Genomic DNA, 19,550 nt, shown 5'->3' on the forward strand with positions numbered 1-19,550 from the left:
TCACCAAAAACCCTTAGAACACTTGTTTTACTCTAAACTCCTTTGCTAACATTATTCAAGGAACACAGATGAGACCTACTGTTGAAATGCTCATTAAATTCCAGCATCCTGATTGAGAATATTCTTTTTTTCTAGGAGCACTGCTGGAAAACAGTTAAAAGTTTGCAAGTTCATTCTGATGGCTTGCGTAACTGCTAGTTAGCAGCTGATTGTTTAAAAAGATGATTTCTTAAATAACTTTGGACAGTGTATTAACATTGAGGATATGACTCGGTCACTCTTTTGCTGAAGCCCGAACAAGATCAGTGAGAGAGATGTTAGCTTTCGCTGAGGAGGGAAGTTGGCTGCTGCTGCTGGTTCTTCTGCTTTATCTATAGCTGACAAGGATCTGCATCTTACCTTGATCTGGATAAACAATTTATTTGTTAAAAGTATCCTGTATGCTTTAGATATGTGATGGTTTTTCCTCTCTAAATCTGCAGTTCTCAAAACTTTTACTTTACAAACTTTCCCCAACTTTACTTTACACCTTTTCCCCAAACTTTTACATTACATCTCATTGTTATAAAACTTGCTTAGGAGAAAGGTCCTGCTTACTGCTATAATCAACCATGATCTCTGTTTGCTCTGGAGACACTACGTTTCCTATCGTTAAAGCTTGGCCACGGAAACTTGGCCATCACGGTGCTTTGGGGGGCAGAGCTGCTGCTCCATCATGTGTACCTTATTTTTGGCATTGGTGTGCCTCACTAGTAGGTGCGCTTGAGGAGGTGGAGATCATTGCTTCAAGTTACCAAATCAGTGGGAAGGTCAACTCAGGTTGGAGGATTAGGATTTTAGGTGTGGTGGAGAGCTTGTAAATTCCTTGAATAATTGCAGTGGATTTTTTTGGAGCACATTCTGATCCTAGCAGAACATTTCCACAAGGCAGCACTTCCAGTGGAAGAGCAGAATCTAGCAGCGTTGCACTTCGCAGCTCTCAGTCCCCTTCTGGTATCTGTGAGGTCCAGCCATTTCTCACATAACTCCCTTTAACCATCTGTGAAACCCAGCCATTCCTCACGGCACTGTCCGTGACTGGTGTCAGCCTCGCGCACTGTTATCTGTCACATCAAGCAATTTCTCACGTGTCCCAGAGTTTCTCACCTCCTCTTCACTTAGCTTAACCTCAGGCCAGGCTTTAGTCATCTGCCTGCAGCCTTAATATACGTTTTTACCTTAGCTTTTTTAAAATTAATGTGTTCTTTCATATCAGACATTTTAAATTACAGTGTTACAGTAAAAAAAAAAAAAAAAGGGGGGGGTTCCATCTGGACCAGAAGCGGAAGAATTCTATCAGGCTACTCTCCTGCTCCTTGCTTTGTAATATTTATCGTTGCCTGCCTCAGAAGTGCCTTGGGGTTCTCAGTCTTCAAATCACTAGCTAATCTCTTTCATATCCTGATATACATGATATGTGGTATTTTTTAATGATGTAGTGTATGTTTAATGTATAGAGTAAGTAGAATAGAAGGAGTCAGAGGCAGGTGAGCCACGCGTCAAAGGATGAAAAGGGAGAGAATGGAGAGAGAGAGGCATTTGGGGAGGTACAGAAAGGAGGAAGAAAATGCAATGGGAAGAATATCTTGAAAAAGATGGAATAAGAGCCAATTAAAAATGCAAACCCTCCAGTAGTACAAGATCCCTTAACAACAGCATGGTTTTCATTGGCACTACTTGAAAAACTTGCCAGAGGTAGGATACAGGAGTTTAGTTCTCTAATTTGAGAAATCTGTATATTTTGTATGTTAATCCTGCCTCTTTCCTGAATTTCAGATGAATGCTTTTTGGTTTTTCTAGAGATTACTTTCTCGTTTGAATATGGGTTTCTAGTTCTGCCTTTCGCTCCTTTTAAGCATCATTTTCATTCCCATGGATCTGGGAGTATAAATTAAAAATATGTAAAATTGTAATATAATTGCATATAAAAACCTCTTTAAAAAAAAAGTGTTAAATCAGACTGTCCAGTCTTAATTTTTACCTGCCTCATTGATGCATGGAGCTGTTTTGGAACCATAATTGTATCTCTAGGTACATAAACGGTCATGGTTCTTAAACCAGTTCCTAACACGTAAGAAAATGCCTTTTCCTTCTCTGCATCCCTCTGCTTTACTTATTGTCTATTTCTGTGAAAGGAAGGAACCCAGGGTCCTCTGGAACAGATGGTATTTGAATACTTCATCGTGACAGTATCCTAACTTAAAAGGATGAAAAAATAGAACTTGTTTTTATTAAGATTATATGGAAACTGAAATCGTAGTTTTTCCAAACTTCTGAATGTTTAACTTTATGGTTCAAGCCCTGTGATTAACATGTAAAAAATATGAAAATGGTGTGTTTCCATCAGGATGGGTCCTTTTTCACAGGTCTGCCATGTTAAAGAGAAATTTGAGTAGGTCATGGCTCTCCCAGAGCAATGTAGACTACCCCACGCTGCTGCCATGAGAGGTGTATGTCTTGCTTTTTGCTTCATTAGCAGCACTACTAATTTTGTGCTCAAAACTCAGAAGTGCCTGGAGGATTTTATCTCAACAAAAAGAGGGGAAATATTATAAATGTTTGTCATTTGAGAGTGTTGGCAAACATTTGATGGCTTTGTTCAAATTGTAAATAAAAGAAAGCATTAACAATTAAGTATTAGTGCAAAGCATTTCTCATATTCATGAAAAAGGATTCTATTTAACAAAAATTATAAAAATATGTGAATGATTATCTAAAAACACTGAGAGAAGGGGAATTACAGGAATAACTGGACTGGAGGAAGAGGCATGCATAGAACCAATGACTGGATGAATTCAGGATTCTGCAATAATGGAAGTGTCACAGTTATAAATTGGACAGAACCACAAGGAAGTATATTTTTCTGGAAGATGAAACTCAGGAGAATGGAAGGTCTTAGAGTGCTGATAATGTAAATATTTTGTCTGTTATTTACTTAGAAAAACGGCAAGGCTTTCCTTTCAGATAAATTTTTTTTCTTTCTGTAAAGCATAGATGTAACTACACAAAAATAGCTGGAAAGTGATGCTCATTTACTTTAACAGAATTAAAGGTCTTGTATGGTTGCAAACATTTGCTGCCGTAGGTTGACTCATACTCACTAGGAATTTCAGCTCAGAATTACAGAAAATCTGGCTCAAATCTAGTCTAGGAAATATTTTTGCTTATTCCTTTACTGCTTAAGGCAGAATTCACTGTATATTCACAGTGTTTCTCACAGACAGTCATATTTTCTAAAAAACCTCGTGTTGGGTTTTCCACAGCTTTCTGTAGCAGTTCGAGTGCTTAACCATGTTTGCCGCTAAAAACTTCTTCGCAGAAGCTAAATAGTCTGTGTTGTCATTTTAATTTATTATTTCTTTTCCTACCCACCATGCCCATAAAAAGTGACAATTCCTTTTTTTCCTCTTCCTTCAAAGCAAAGTAACTTTCCTTTGTTGTGCTCCAAAGATATTTACAGAAAGTTTTCTTGTGTCCGCTCCATACTGTGCCCAGGCCTTTTATATTTCATCTTTCTTCTGTTTTTTGTATTCCTCTTGTGCTTCACCTCTTAATTAACTCATTAATTCATCTCTTAGTTAAGTAAGTCTCTTCCTGTCCTTGCTCTGCATCACTGTTTGCTGCTTTTACCCTGCCGTAAGTTTCATTGAATTACCCCAACTTTAGCATTCCCACCCAATTACTTCCTTGCTAGATAGGAAATTTCTGCTGTGTTTCTTTCCCCCAAAAAGCTTTTTGGGGTGTTAAAAGCTCACGTCACTTGGATGATTCTCATGGTTACTCCAGGAACATCTCGTGTCTGGCGTGTTGGTGGTCTGAGGGACGTTTCTGCTCCTCCATCCCGTTGAGCACAGTGTATCCCTGCACACCTTCGCTTCTGCCTTTCTTAGGTTCTTGGCCAGGTCGTTGCTCTTTATGCTTCCCCATCAGTTCCTTTCACTAATCTCTGCTGACTCTATTTTAAAACCTTCTTAATAGGATTAGCAAGCTGACATGCAGAGGCTCTTTCCTCTCCAAAGAGATGAATTCCATCCTTGACCAACAGTTTAAAAACCAGACCTTTTTGCTGTCAGACAAAGCCTCCTCCTATCGTTTGTCTGCCAAGAAAGGCAGTTGTTTCCAGGAACTGCCTCTGCCTACAGAGACCCTCGGTATCAGGCCTGAACTTAACTCTGGGATCATTGATCCACAGTGTTCAGTGAAGTCCACAAGGGCTTTGGATTCCACAGGAATCCAGACCTTGTCTGACTTTTTTTCCTGTACCGAACCAGTTTAGAGCTTTGCGTTTTGGGACTACAGTGCTGGACGAATAACAAGCCGTCTGTTCGCAAGCGGGACAATCCTCGGTGGAGTTGTATCTAAACCCGCTCCCTCGCTGTTGCCCCGTAGCGTTCATCACTTGCCAACACTGATGCCGATCCTCTGTAGCCAAATAAGCTTAGGCCTTACGAGGCTTCTAATGCTCTTAGTCCTCTTCTAATGCTTAGTGATGGCTCCAGGGATCCTGGCCTTTCTGAATGCCACACCGCAAACACCATTTGTGGCACTGCAACATAGGTACCAGTAAAAGAAGAATGACAAGTAGCATTCCTCTGTGCTTGTTTAGCAGTCTATCACATCCATATAAAATGTTTCATCAAGAAAGTTCTTTTCTGTACACTTGGAAGACCTTACCATAGATCCTTTAAACATAACTTTCATCTCACTGACTTTTCTCTGCAATGGTAGTCAAAAAGACCCCTAGAAGAGAGCGTGAGTGCTCAGAGACTTCTCACAGATATAGAGATGATTTCTCAGGGACAATAGTTTTCCAAGGAAAAGTTCTTCTGAAAGAATCCTACTTTCAACTTCTGTCCTTCTTTTATCTTCTATTTCAATTTTTGAAATAGGTGGGGAGGAGGAAATAGACTTCTGTTTTTATCTCAGTCTCTGAACGTTCTTTCGGTTTTTAGCTTGAGCATTTTTTTAAATGCAGACTTAATAGAAAGGCTCAGAAAGGAAGCCCTCCGGGTACGGAGTTTTACTTGTAAAGTTCAATAATTTGTGGTAGTTCTTGAGCAGCTTAAGGCCTTTGACTTGGTATTGTACTCGCTTTCACGTGAACTCTACAGGTCATATTTGAGCAGATTTGTGTTTATAACCTTTTCGTTATCTACAAATATTTTCAACAAGAACCCATGGTTTGTGCAGTTGAGCTGAGTGGTACATTTGCAGCCGGGCAGATGACATGCAGGTGGCTGGGGGCTCCAGCCCTTCTCTTGGTCATCAGTAGGTGTTCCTGTAGGTGACAAACCTTGATCCATAGGCACTGTCTCGTGCCGCCCGCATTTCCTGCCTACAGCCCACCAGGTCAAAGCAATCCCCATCTAAAGAGCAACTGGGAACGAGCTGCTGCCACCAGAGCAGCTCGGACAGATGGACACAAGCTGGTCTTCTTCCTGAGGGCTTCCTCAGGCTGTGGTGGGTTTTTTTTGATGGAGAGACCCACTGGGGGAGTCTCTTGAACCTTTTGCATCCTGCAGCCCGTGCCTGCCCTGTGATGAGAGATGGGCTGAGAACATTTCAGGGCAATTAATCCATTGTGTGTTCCTTCTATCCCTGGTGGGAAGAGGAGGTGGCCGAGGTGCTCAGTCATTTGGAGCGTTTGTGCATCGGTGGGAAACACCAGATACCGGGCAGAGGTTACCGGTCCTCCCTCTCCTAAAGATAAAGAGCCACACTGTCCTCACCGGCCACTTAGGATCTACCTCTTTATTTTGTATTTATTTGCTACCTTCTTTGTCTTTTTGTGGAGTTATTTGAAAGGGAAATGGTAACAGACGTTTAAGTGATGGCACATTAAATTCTTTATATATGCAAACAGGGAGAAAATGTAACATACTTTGTAGGCAGCTGCATGTGGTTTTTGGCTTTTAGCTGAATTGCAAATTGGCTTCGGTAACTCATTTGCGTAAAATTTTAAATGTACGTTAAACAAATTACAATACGATAATGTTTAATATTCATGTGTATTTGATGAGGGTATTCTATCAGCTAATCTTAGTGTGTTTTATTTAGCAAGGTGAAGTGAGGTTGAAGTGTTTGAAAGCTCTTCAGAGTCTGTATACCAACAGAGAGTTATTTCCAAAACTGGAGCTGTTCACTAATAGATTCAAGGTAAGAGGAAATAAAATTTTTGGAAGGAGTACAGAAAATAAAAGTATCATCTATCTCATCCTGTTGCGGTCTTTGAGTCATGTATATTAAATGCAAAAATAAACTCATTTGTTTGTGACAGGGCTTGCAACTGCAGTAGTAAAACTGTATTATTTGAATGCTGAGATGAAGCCAAATCCATTTTACAGTGTTTATCTTGTAAGATTTGTCAGGCTTGGCCGGGATGATTGTTTATCTGTTTGTATTATTGATAGTTTATATATTGTCATTATTCAATCTGCTTGTACTTATTTAATTTTAGATTTATTGATTTTTAAGGATGAGTACCGGATGTTTCGCACAATCTAAAACACATCTGAAAGTAACAGCCTGTAACAAAACGTTGTTGGTAAGACAGCTTTTTAGCTGAATATCTGGTTGTGTCTGGAGGAAAAGACACTTTGATTTGCATCACAATATTTGACGCAGTGAAATATTTTGCTGCAGAACAGTTTACATTGTGCTTTTAAACAACCCTCTGAGCACGGCTGTCCTGTTTGGGCAGTAAGTACTGGAGGAATGTTTCGTGGGGTTTTTTACCAGCACAAACACGCTGGCTTTTTGCTTAATATCTCAATGAGAACATGGCTGTTAATTGACTTTGTGGTGTGACTGCTTTATTTCACAAGTGAAGTATCTGGAGAGACGGGTGTAGAAATACTGTCATTGCTTCTGTTTGGATGCCCTGCAAAGAAATCTTTCAGGCCCTGTCACCACCTCAGTTTGCACCTTTTACCATTGCTTTTGTGTTCAGGAGAACACAGAACTGTGGTTTTTCCCCCAGGGAAAAACTAATTTAATTTATTTTCATTTAAATCATGATTGTAATGCTGATGAAAAATTCTGTTTAGAAAAGAAGTGGAGATTTAAATACTTGTAAATAACTAATGTGCATAAGACTATAAAACTTCTCACTGCAAATTTTATACTGCTTCACTGGTTTTGTCTGTCATTGCAGTTAATAGTAACTCCTCCAGTTTGATCTGGGAAAGCACAAAATACACACAACTTGTTATATCTTCCCTGTATGTAAACAGTTCATAAAAACATAATGGTAATCAGTCTTCTTCAACATTCATTAGAGAAAAAAGATGCTTGAACTGCAGGAAAGTTATTATATTAAGGAAGGGGTTTTATCCAAAATGATAGTTATATAACAGAACAGCCTTTTTATTAATAATCTCCTTCATTTGAGATTTTTAAGGGCAGATCAAATCAATATCTGTCAGGAATGAACTAGGTATAGTTGGCTTTAAAGTAGGAGATGAAACTAGATCATTTTGTGAGATCACTTGAGGGCCTGTATTCTTCTAATTCTATAGAGTCCGTTTCTGGGACTACTACAGTAAAGGCAAAGCTTCCTCCCATAGAGGAGTACCTGGCAAACAGGTTCAGACCCCAGGCTACTTCTGAAGTGCCTCCTTGAGTCTGGTTTGCATATCATGAAGATGCTCCGAGGGCTGGAGCACCGCCCCTGTGAGGACAAGCTGAGAGAGTTGGGGTTGTTCAGTGGTTGTGTAGCAATTGGATGAGGGGTAATGGTTTTGAACTGAAAGACGGGAGATTTAGATTGGATCTCAGGAAGAAATTTTTCACTCTGAGGGTGATGAGACACTGGCTCAGGTTACCCAAAGAAGTTGTGGCTGCCTCATCCCTGGAGGGGTTCAAGGCCAGGCTGGATGGGGCTTGGAGCAACCTGGTCTGGTGGGAGGTGTCCCTGCCCAGGGCAGGGGGTGGGACTGGATGATCTTTAAGGTCCCTTCCTGCTCTAACCATTCTATGATCATCTCAAGACAATCAGAAATCCTAGTTAATTCTCCAGAAAAATGAACCCTCCAACTCTGCTGCTTTTTCTTGTTCCATCTGTGCAGACTTACAGATTTGTTTATATTTGCTCCTTCTGTGATTTGATTTATTTCAAAATAGGCCACTAAAACTCTCGTGGTCTCTGTATCTGCTTCTCTTTACTAGAAAATGTGCTGGATGCTTCTGTCTTGGCCTCCTATAATTTGTAAAAGAAAACGCTGCTTTGAGGCTGAACCTGCCCCATCCAGCAGCAAAACCTTTCAAGACGATTGGAGGCACTTTGAGAAATAGTTACTCAGTGATGTACTTCAAAAAACTACAGGAACACGAAGCTTCCAAATATTTTTTCCTGGCTTTTTACAGAATAGACAGTTTTCTTTGTTAGCAGAACTTAGATTAGCCTGTGCTTGGTTTAGAATGGCACAAGGAATTTTCATTTCTGTCAAGAGATGCAGATGAAAGGGAACCCTGTTAGGAATTCTTGTCTGTCTTCTGTCCCGTTAAAGCTGTTTTTACTACAGAAGCCTATATCATTGTGAAATAAATTAGAGGAAGAGGTGAGTTCAGAGTCTCTCCGGGCCTAGAGAACAGATACGTTTAACGTGAAGATTTATCAGTTTCAGTTTCCAGCCACATCAAGAGAAGAAAAAGCTGTCATTGCCCAAATGCTGCACTTGGATTTACGGCTGTGCTGACAGGGATGCGGCCTCTGGCACCAGGATGGAGCAAAGTCTCAAATTAATGCTTTTTGAATCTGTAATTCGTTACCGAAATGCCTTGCCACCACAGACTCTGCCACCACCCCCTGAAAAATAATGGACCTAAATGCCGTTCTCAGTTCCGTGGCTGCTTATTTATATTTCCTCATCAGACTTTAATGGACCCGCACAGTTCAGCTCAATCCATTCCGGCTGTTGAGAGAAATCTCTCTAGAGATCTTCTAGCTGTTTAAAGTATAAATTATTTTGATCCAGAATGGCTTGTACCGGGGTGTTAATATTTCACCACCTTCCAGATAGCTGCGACAAGGATCTGATAATGTCACTTCTCCAAAGGAAAGATGTGTGTTCTTTCCAGCGTTTGTTTGTGTTTCAAAGGAGTATGTGATGTGCTAGAAAATAAGCTTTGTCCATCAAAAAAAAAATTTGTCCGTCAAAGAGGAGACTTTTGTTTTCCATCAAGAAGTCCTGTCTGATACAAACATTAACCGAAGCCTTATGGAAAAGATGTGATTAGCTTTTTTGCAGTCAAGTGTCAAAGTCAAGACACCGGCAGATTTAAGTGCAGCCGTTTAATTCTTGTCCCTCCCCCCTGACCCTTTGCAGGAGAGTGCCGTCTCCACGGCCTGAGAGGCAAAAGGAGGTGGATTTACTCTTCAGCCAGCCTCGTTCACAGCCTAATGCGTAATTGCGTTTCACATCAGAGACAGTGAAAATTAATATTTCAAGTTATAAATACAGGCCTGTGTCCTATTCTGCTGTACGGCGGTAGGGGAAATTTCTGTCAAGGAGGATTAAGCAGACTGAGGGTTTGTAACTTACTCAGCCATGGAAGTTCCACCTTCCAGAAGCATTAGTTGTCCGGGTCTGATTTTCAAGGATCTTAGTGCCTGGCTGGCAGGTGCCGTCACACGGAGATGCTGACGCCAAGGCGGAAAAATAAGAAATGACTCATCCACGTTGCTTATTTTAAGCCTGATGTTTCTGGGGAAAACTGAGAGGAGAGAACAGTCTTTTTGGATAAGAAAACGGTCACATCAGTTGGTTTCAAAGTCCAAAAGGACTCCAAATTCAGAGAGTACCTCTTGCGCTCTTGGCAGGAGAGAAAATCCCTTCCTTCCAGGTTTTTTCTCAGAGATGTAGGAGGAGTTTTATACTTGTATGGTTACTCCTTCGTGTGCAGGTGCTTCCCTCCCTCTGGTACCCTGGAGTTTTAAGATATGCTTTGAGGGAGCATATGAAATTCCACTGAAACTTTTAAGAGGAATACCTCTGGCTGTTCTTTCTCCTGATGATATTGTTATTAGTTGTTGTTCCTTGGCCAGGACCTTAGGAAAAAATGACAGCGTTTCAGTGGGTTTTTTGTCTTGTCCATTCACAGAATCTCCTGTTTGGAAAGTCATTTCACTGTTGGAGTCTCTTCATGGGCTTCTCACAGTCTCTAAAACTGACTAGATACAACAGTTAAATGGAACAAATTTCCCAGGAACTTAATGATGATTGATAGAGGTGCATTCAGTTGTAGTGACACAAAGTACCTCTACAGCACCTGGTTCTGTTGTACTTGAGCCAGCTGCAACACATTCTTTACATACAAATTTCAATATTGAAATAAGATCAGTTGCCTGATACTCACTTTCAGCCTTTAAATGCCTAGAAATAGTAGAGAAAAGAGGTGAACACCTTTATTTTGTCCTGATTTGTTTTTGGTGACTTTCACTGTTGTTTCCTAACACTTCCGTTGTTTCTTTTCCAGTCCCTGACTTCTATTTTTTCACGTCCCAAAATGTCCTATAGTATGTAGTCCTTCCTGAAGCAGGTCAATCCGGAGAAATCAAGTTTTATTTTCAGATGGCCCAATTTCTTTTCATTAACTTGATCAGTCAAGCAAAGAACATCAAGACATATTGCATTTTTATAGAAATTCTCCCCAGATAGGGAGGACAACATACATTAATCACATCTATTTCTGGTTGCCAGTAAGCAAATTGAAACTCGGGAGACAGAAACACTTAGGAGACTTCTCATAACTGCAGGGTCCTTAGAAGTTATAAAAGATTGGGAAGTGGTGTGCTTGTCCCTGCTAGAAAGAGTATAGGATACAGGAAAATACAAAGCCAAGTCATAATTCTTGAGATGTAGCTGGGTATAAAGGCCACAGATTTACAGGCAATGTGCAGATGCGTATGTTCAGGTGTGATTTTCTTCACAGTATTTCTATATATGCATATGTGCAGCAGTCATTGCTCCAAAATTACTTGTTTTCAGGGAGATAAAGCGGGGCAATTTTTCTGCTGTCATCCAGCCCAAGTACATTCCTTTTCAGGAAAGAACTGTTCAATAAGACCACTCCAGAGCAGCGCTTCTGCTCCAAAGTCTGCTTGCTCGTTTTCTGGAAAACACCCAAGGATGAGGGCTGTTTGTTAAGCACTTCTTCCCGTTCCTGTGTACTTGCCTGTTGTTCCATTGTGCATATTGCGCACAGCTTCCAAAGGTGGACATTAAAGGATTGAATAATATTAAAGGGCTTTCATGTGTCTAATTGAAAGATCTTTCTCCCCAAGAGTTTTTATTTTGTAACGTGAGGAATTCCATATCTGACAGCTGCTTGTGTATTTCTGTTTTGTCACTGTAATAAAATTCCTTTTCAGGATCGCATTGTATCAATGACACTTGATAAGGAATATGATGTCGCTGTGGAAGCCATTCGATTAGTCACGCTAATACTTCAGTGAGTATTTCTCAAAACCAGTATATTCCCTTGGAAAGTTACCTAATCCAGTAATATTTAATTGGCGTGATTGCTTTTGTAATAAAGTGAATCTGTTACTTTACACTTAGGATGAAGTTGAACTGAGTATATAATAATATGATCATGAAACTAAAATAAGATATTCCATCTCATGGAAATGCAATAGGCAAAGTATGAAAAAGTGTTGATGTATTGAGACTATTAGTGCATCCCTTGTTGTGGGTGAATGCCAAAGGGCACTTATACATTTGCCAAGGCGAAACGGTACTCCCCAGAATGAGTGTCCATGGGTTATATTCGCTAAAATAACTAACTCCTAAAATAACTCAAAACCAATGTTAAAGGAAATCTGGCTTACAAACACACACACAGAATTTCTGCATCATACTTTATACCCAGTGGCTCCACTTTGAAGAATGTTCTTGGATGTGCAGAATTTGGGTGAAAGATTAGAGGAGCTTTTCCTCTTTGTAAATATGTCTGGACTTCATTTTTTTTTATTTATGGGTCACTCTGTTTTATAGACACTAGACATGTAATATTAGGAAGAAAGGATTTTAGGTCAAAGAACACCTTTTTTTTTCCTGTCCTGTTTTCTCTTTGGTTGCATGATGAAAACAATAGCTAAATGCATTTAGCACCAGAAGAATATGGGTCACATTGAACAGCACAGGGCAATATTCTGGCAGGCAGGAACTCCAAAAAGATGTCATGAACAATCATGATGGGGAATGACCAATTAAAAATCATTTGTAGTATCGAGCCAAATGATGCATAGACTCCTGATACATAAATGTTTCTGATGATTAATCAAGGAGGGCAGTAGCATGCCTGTATGTGACAGTGGTGATATTTTGATATCATTGACAAAATATAACTATTCCACGGCTCATAGCGTTTTTCAAGAACACTGCTGAAAAATGGAAGTTCTTCTGAGTTTCAGAAAACTCAAACACAAAATCTGCCGTGAGCTGAGAAACTGCGGAAGCCCCAACTGTGTCATTTACCCAGGACAAGGATAAAAGGTGGCTTGTCCGTGTCAATAAATAATTATAGAAAATAAACTTTCCGTCATCTTTCATCCAGCACAGTGGGGTATGATCCGATTCTGTTCTTTGATATTGAAAATGAAGTCTGTATCCAGTCAGCACAATAACTGCTGTAAAAGTGACGGACAATTTATTGTCTCAGTATTATTGTAGTTTTAAACACACACCATGATTCAATCCTAAAGTAATTATGTGTTGATTTGATCGTGGATGCACAGTGCTAGGTCTGTGTCCCCGCTTTGTGAGTGATTTGGTTTAGTTTTCTCCTTAACTCCTGAGCACGGAGTAGGCTGGGAGGCTGAAGCAGGTTTTCCCAGTCCCAGCTTTGAATACTTCAAAAATTAAAAGCTTTGAAAGCAAACAGACATTGCTACAGAGGTAAATAAGTTAAGCAAGCAATTACATTTTTCCTCATGTAACATTCTAGGGTTTTAATTTAATAATGTTTGATAATGAGTGTTTGGCATCTTGCAAAATGTGCATTGTAGCTAGTGTGATGGTCTGAGTAATTAAGCAGGGCAAGATTTGTAAGCAGTGATGACTTTTTTTTCATAATACCATTTTATATAGATAGATAGATACAAGTGGGAGAAGGAAATCAGACAGAGTTCTAGTCTTAGAGGCCCTTTAAATATCTCTGTCTTTGAAAACTGACCCAAAGATCCTTGAAGTCAGTGTTCGGCCATTCAGGGTTTTGTATGAGGGAAATGAATCTCGTAGCTGTCAGAAGTAAGTTCTGGGAGGTGAGGGGACTGAAACTGCGCATTTGGTTTAGTTCAGGTGTTACTTTCTGCCTCTTTCAGTGGGAGCGAAGAAGCCCTGTCAAACGAGGACTGTGAGAATGTTTATCACTTGGTGTATTCAGCACACCGGCCTGTGGCGGTAGCAGCTGGAGAATTCCTTCACAAAAAGTAAGTTTTCAGTTGCCCTGGAATAAGAGCAGGTTAGTGAGTGCTTCCTTGTAGAGGTGAGATCAAAAGGCAAAGAAGTAATAGAGTAAAATATCCCAATTTAGCAAATCCGGTATTTAGTTTAAAAAAGAGACTTAGTGCAAGACTTAAATTCAAGAAGTAAAGACTGAAGAAACTGAATTTACTTTTTTATTGCTCTAGAATTCAGATAACTTTTCCTAACTCCTCAAAGGCTAAGTATACAAAGGCTGTATAAACCTCTAAAATTAGTTCAAGTCCTGCAGCTCTTGCTGGATTACTGTTGCCATAGTATATATAGGGCCTATATATACATCCCTTATGGTCTGCCTGATAGACAAAGTTTTACACCAGTTTATTTCAAAATCGTGAACTCAAGAGGTTTTTATGTAGTAATAATTAAGAAATGTGTTTCTAAATTCACTGACTTGCCCTAAAATGACATTACACCGTGGTTACCTTTCATGTACCCACTGTGCCAGAGGCAATGAGCTGGCTTTTCCACGGGAGTGAATCACAGCGCATCAGTGACTACCACCAGCACATTCCTACATCATAGTAATAAACCTTTTCATTCTAGTGTTTGCAGTTGAAAGTCTCTTAGAAGTAATTTTATTTTTTCCCCTCATGGGTTGTGACATTAGAGCTCTTTAATATATTTATAAAGTATTTATATCAGAATCCAGGTTATCTAATTTTTCATGCCAAGATACACGATAGAAGAAATGACACAAAACCAATAGTTGTCCTCTGCCGGCGTTCTAATTTCCTGTGTTTTATTAGTGATTTAGAAGTCCACGTAAGCTTTCATTGGTGGGTTTCTGGGATCCCATCTTTGTGATCAGGCATTATGTTTCAAGGAATCAATTTACAAAATTCATTTACATTTCTTTTCCTTCATGCCATTTTACAAGTTACAGCAAAGGGTTAGGTTCTTTTTAAAAATACATACTGAGGTTCCTTTGTTAATCAAATTGTGACAAAATAATTTTGAAAAATGCCTCGAAGGTAAACAAAGACATCCCTACACCTTAGTGCACTTAGCGTAACTTTATCCTAACTTTTTCTTCACAACAAGACACTGCTGTGTTCTAGAAACGTCTCTTGAGGTAAAGAGCGCTGAGAGAATATTGTCCCATTCCTAACACTCATTTTCTCATGGGTTCTGTGAACACACTTAAGAGCTGGTGTGCCATTTAAATAAGTTAGAATCTTCTTGAGGCATTTGAGGTGGGATTTATCTCACCTAATTTGATACATTTAAATATCGCCTTTTACGTGTAAGGCAGTCATCAGACTTTCTCTCTGTAGTTAGCAAAGGAAAGGAAATGATACAGAGGATCACTGACTCAACCCTGAGTGCGTTTCCATATTTCAGCCCCTGCAGGGGGGCCCGTTTCTTATCTGTTAGGATAAGCAGGGGGGAAGAGGTGATGTCTTTAACTAAAATACCACGTTTGTGCGTAACTCATCCTTCTCTTTGCAATGAATCATAGTAGTGAGATCAGAATATTGTGTTTCGCATTTCTAACGGGCTTTGTGACTGCGGTTTCTCTGTAAAAGCAAGGGGCAGTTTTCAGACTTCTCCAGGTCAGACAATCGTTGCTGTAACTGCAGCGTAGGTGCATCTCAGATCTCTTTAAGCGAGCAAATTCGAGCATCGAGAGCAGTTTGGAATTAGCCATGCATCAGGGAAGTCAATGCAGAATGTATAATTTACCCCCAAAAAAATCCCCGAATAATGACTGGTAGCTCACTTTATCCTTCGTGCTGCTACTGGTACCTGAGGTTGGTTGTTTAATGGGATGTCAGGTTTGTACCATATCCCAGTCAGCATGACCACAGTGGAGATACAATCTTTGTTCTTAAGGCACTGGTGGAATAAGTGCCACCACCATTGTAAGACTTGGTAAGTTAAAAATGCAAAATGACACAAATTATGCAAATGTCTAAAACTGTGCAAAAATCTTTCGATATTTTTTCCTGTGTGAAATTCTTCCAGCCCTGTGAACTTGAAGACTCTGAAGATAAATTCACCTCTTCAGACAGGCAGAGGTCATGCCCTCTTTCCCTTGAAAGAAATAGCTCGAGATACTTTCACTGTGTTTTATGAACAAATCTACTGTATCGAGAATGAATGCTCATCATATTATTGCAGAAATGAGATTTGTTTTGATAAACATGAGAGCTCCTTTTGCTTATTTTTAGACTGTTCAGCAGACATGATCCCCAAGCTGAAGAGGCTCTAGCAAAGAGGAGGGGGCGAAATAGTCCAAATGGAAACCTTATTAGAATGTTGGTTCTTTTCTTTCTTGAAAGTGAGGTAAAAAAATTCATTTTTAACCTTTACATGTTTAATAGAGCCTGGAACTTAAGTGGTGGTTTATCAACATAAAGTAACAAGTTGTCTTTCTTTTCTTTTTTTTTTTTTTTTTTTATTTTTTTCGTAATTTCAGAAATACTCTATGCCCTTTCCCCTGCCCCCTATTTCCTTGCCCGTCAAGCAAATTCAACTGAAAATCTTATTAATGGTTTATTTTGCTGTTGCATGTCCCCAGTGTACTCAGTACTGCATTGCTGGTAGTATGGTGGCTACCAGGATTCATTGCTTCATAGGAATGTAATGGGTTCTTTTTTTTAAGATAACCATGTAAGGGCTTTACCTCTGGAGTTACGATTCATGGAGTAAAATAATTTGAACCAGAAAGGCACGAAAAATACATAATATCTCAAGTTATGATTAGGATAGGAGAGGATCTGAGGGTCATTAGCTCAAAGCGGAGTCAGGTGTGAGATTAGAGGAGGTAGTTCAGGGCTTGATGCAGTTGCAGCTTGAAACGGTTGGAGGGTGGAGGCTGCAAGCGTGCTTACAATGACATTTAGTGCTTGATGAAGGCATTCAGGATGGGATTGTGCCCATAGTTTATGGCTATAGCGACTGCATACATGGGAAGTTTCACAGTAGACATACTAATAGTAATTCAGGTGGGGAATGGCAGTGGAGTGAAAGGAAAGATAAAGGTAGATGCTCTGAAGCTAGAGGGGGAAAAGTTTAAAAATGGTACATTTGATTTGGTAACAAATAGGTGGCAAAGGAAGACTGAAAGAAAGGAATGACAGAAATACAGAAGGGAGGGTAATATATTTTGTGTAAAAAACAAAAGGAAAGGTGTTGCAATTGGGTATTTTAATTGTTATGAAGCCTTGAACAAGAAACTTGACTGTGAGAGTGAAAATAAACGCAATCAGAGATGCTGAGAAGGAAGGATAACATTTAGGTAGTTTTAATGTTAACATTTTTTACAAACACCTTATAAACATACAAGTTAAGTCTGGATGAAATCACACTGCTCGTGTGAGCCTTCAGTCTGCTATCTGAATGTATTTTTAGTTCCAGCTTCTTAAAAACTTAGATTGTAATAGGTCATCATATTTTCTCATAAAAATACCTTTAATGTGAGCGTGTGTGATTAGGAGTTACCTGGTGTTAAGCTTGTCTGTCCTGAGAAGAAAAGAACCTCAGCTTTGCTCCCAAAGCCACGATCAGGAAAGTGCCTTCCCCTGGAAGCCACGTGCTGCTCCCCAAGGTCGCTCCTCTCTCAGGGCCTCAAGAAGAGGGACCAGGGAAACCTGTGACAAGGAGCAATAAGCTCTGTGACATGGGACATTTTGCCCAGCGCTGTCAGAAACAGAAGGGTGGGCAAATGCATTGACGCCTCCTTCCCTACGCTCCAAGATGTTTAAGGAATCGGTCCCGTGTCTGGCAGGCAAATCAGAACTGCATATTGTGCTTGTTAGTTTTTGATAGTGGCTAAAGATCAGTTTATAAAAGAGCAGAAGCCTGTGGATTAGCTTTCTCACTTTACAACAGTTGTGTTAATTCTCATAAAAACATTTTTTCCAGTTGCAGTTAGTGTTAATTCTGTACCTCCTGAAATCAGTAGGATTTCTGCGGCTGTTATCTGAGCATGTAGTGACATGTATTAAAAGTAAATGCCTGTCCAAAATGAATACATTACAGCTCTCTCTTCATCTCACGTCCAACCACCTCTCCTTTTTATAATCCAATAAGAAAGCAAGGAAAGGTAAGTTTATGGCTTCTAGGTCAAAACTCTGAGAGGGATTTTTCACAAACAAGCTGCTTTATGGAAAAGAAGCTCAATTTGGTTTTATTCCATGTTCCATTCAAACATAGCCCCATTGTCGTGCAGTTATATCATTCAGACCTTCCAGAGTTAGTGTCTGAATTTTCTTTCCAACTAACATGCCTGGGACACTCTCTGTGGCCAAACGGTTGTGAAAGTTGAGGAACTGCTGCTTGTACCAGAAGGCTGTGCTGATGGTGGCTTTGGATTTTCCAGTTGCACGAACATGCAGCCTACCTGGTGGACAGTTTGTGGGAGAGCTCTCAAGAACTGTTGAAAGACTGGGAATGTATGACCGAACTGCTCTTGGAGGAACCAGTCCAAGGAGAAGAAGGTACTCGTTTAACCTTTATACTCCATTGATATTGCACAGTGGTGTTAATTATTCCTCAAAAAGATGTTTCACTGTGGGTGATAGAGGTATTTATGCTGTGGTTTGTTTAGGAAGCATATTTGCAGAAGATTTTAGTTTGATCCGTTTTTAGTGACTTTGCTTCCGAAGCAGAGTTTCTCTACTCTAGCTTTCATCTTGTGAAGTCTGCTGTACTGTGGTTCCCTAATATTAAAGGCTAGGACGACTTCTTGTCTGAATGTTTAAATAACTAGTGTATACACGAATATTTCAATAAATTAAATAGCTAATACAATTTTAAATAAGCAAGCGCTGCAGGTGGTGGTAATTAAATATGGAGCTTTTCCAGACAATGTTAAAACCCAGTCAATTCTCAAGAGGAAAAAAATAAAAGGGGATTCTTTCGCCATTACTTTTGAATCTCCTTTTGCTAGCAATAGATCTGTGTGCATGAGGTAGCCAAGGTGGTTGGTGGCAAAGAGTCCTTAATGTGTCATTCAAGATCCTTTCTATTCCTTCAGGATTCTCCTGCTTCAGGGACTTTTGCAGGGTTAGTTGGTGGTTGAAAAACCAACGTACTCCTACTGCTTCCTAGCATGATGTGCTCATCATCTCCGTGTTTCAAAGTCTGACCTTTTAGTATCCACCTGCTACAGTTGTGGTATTTATATGGTGGCTTCCTTAGGAAATTAGGCACTTTGGTTCTTTGTCTCTGCATAGCCTAGTGGGGTTTGCTCCTCTAGATGTGACCAGAAGTAATTGTCAAAGAACAGAAATAACACTTCATGACGGTGAGAATATTGTATAAGGAAGCGACAGTGGTCAGTTGCTCTCTGTCCTCTGTGACGCTCTTTATTTTGTAGATCTTTGTTATATTCCCCTTCATCCATCTTTTTTCCAGACTACATTTCTCCGGACTTCTTTCAGTTCTGCCATATTTATGTTGAGATGTTGTGAAAGAGCAAGCACGAAAGCCTTGGTTTTATAAATGGGACAAAATGACGTTGTCTCCGTTGTTCTCTATTCCCTGTGTTGTACAACTGTGTTCACAGATTTGTCATCTCTAAGATGTCTTGCAGACACGTTGGAGCTGATGGTCCTTGTTCTTTTCCCTCTGCAGCAATGTCTGACCGGCAGGAGAGCGCTCTGATCGAGCTGATGGTGTGTACGATCAGACAAGCTGCTGAAGCGCATCCTCCAGTGGGCAGAGGCACCGGCAAGAGAGTAAGTGGTGCTGCTGGAGGTAGCTCGGACCTGTATCTGTTACTGTAGCAACCTAAAATAGTTGTCTACAAAGCCACATTTTGATTCTTTTAAATTAGATTTTTATAATTGGTGTTTTCCGTTTCATGTGAACATTTCTGAAGAAAAAGAATAGAAATTCTATTTCTGGACATGTTTGGGGTTTTGTTTGTTTGGGTTTCGCATTGCCAAGTCAAGTAATATAAATTTACAGCATGAAATTTAATTTTTTTCATTATTTTTTTTTATTTTTCTTTTTATCATAATGTAATGTACCCGCATCTTAAATTAAATCTAGATTGGAATTGAAAGTGTAGAGCTC

At 39.8% G+C, this 19,550-nt stretch overlaps 1 protein-coding gene across 2 annotated transcripts in view; it reads left to right on the top strand.

The window, feature by feature from the left end:
* STAG1 (STAG1 cohesin complex component) overlaps positions 1 to 19,550 on the top strand; it is a 150,202-nt gene that overhangs the window by 87,688 nt on the left and 42,964 nt on the right. For both annotated transcript variants that reach the window (XM_074153156.1, XM_074153157.1), the window contains exons 10-15: positions 6,097 to 6,195; positions 11,411 to 11,490; positions 13,364 to 13,471; positions 15,698 to 15,812; positions 17,851 to 17,968; positions 19,107 to 19,210. In XM_074153156.1, coding sequence (XP_074009257.1) covers positions 6,097 to 6,195; positions 11,411 to 11,490; positions 13,364 to 13,471; positions 15,698 to 15,812; positions 17,851 to 17,968; positions 19,107 to 19,210 — 624 coding nt within the window. The remainder of the gene's footprint in view (positions 1 to 6,096; positions 6,196 to 11,410; positions 11,491 to 13,363; positions 13,472 to 15,697; positions 15,813 to 17,850; positions 17,969 to 19,106; positions 19,211 to 19,550) is intronic.

This window comes from Numenius arquata, chromosome 9 (assembly GCF_964106895.1).
Source record: "Numenius arquata chromosome 9, bNumArq3.hap1.1, whole genome shotgun sequence".
Lineage (NCBI taxonomy): Eukaryota > Metazoa > Chordata > Aves > Charadriiformes > Scolopacidae > Numenius > Numenius arquata.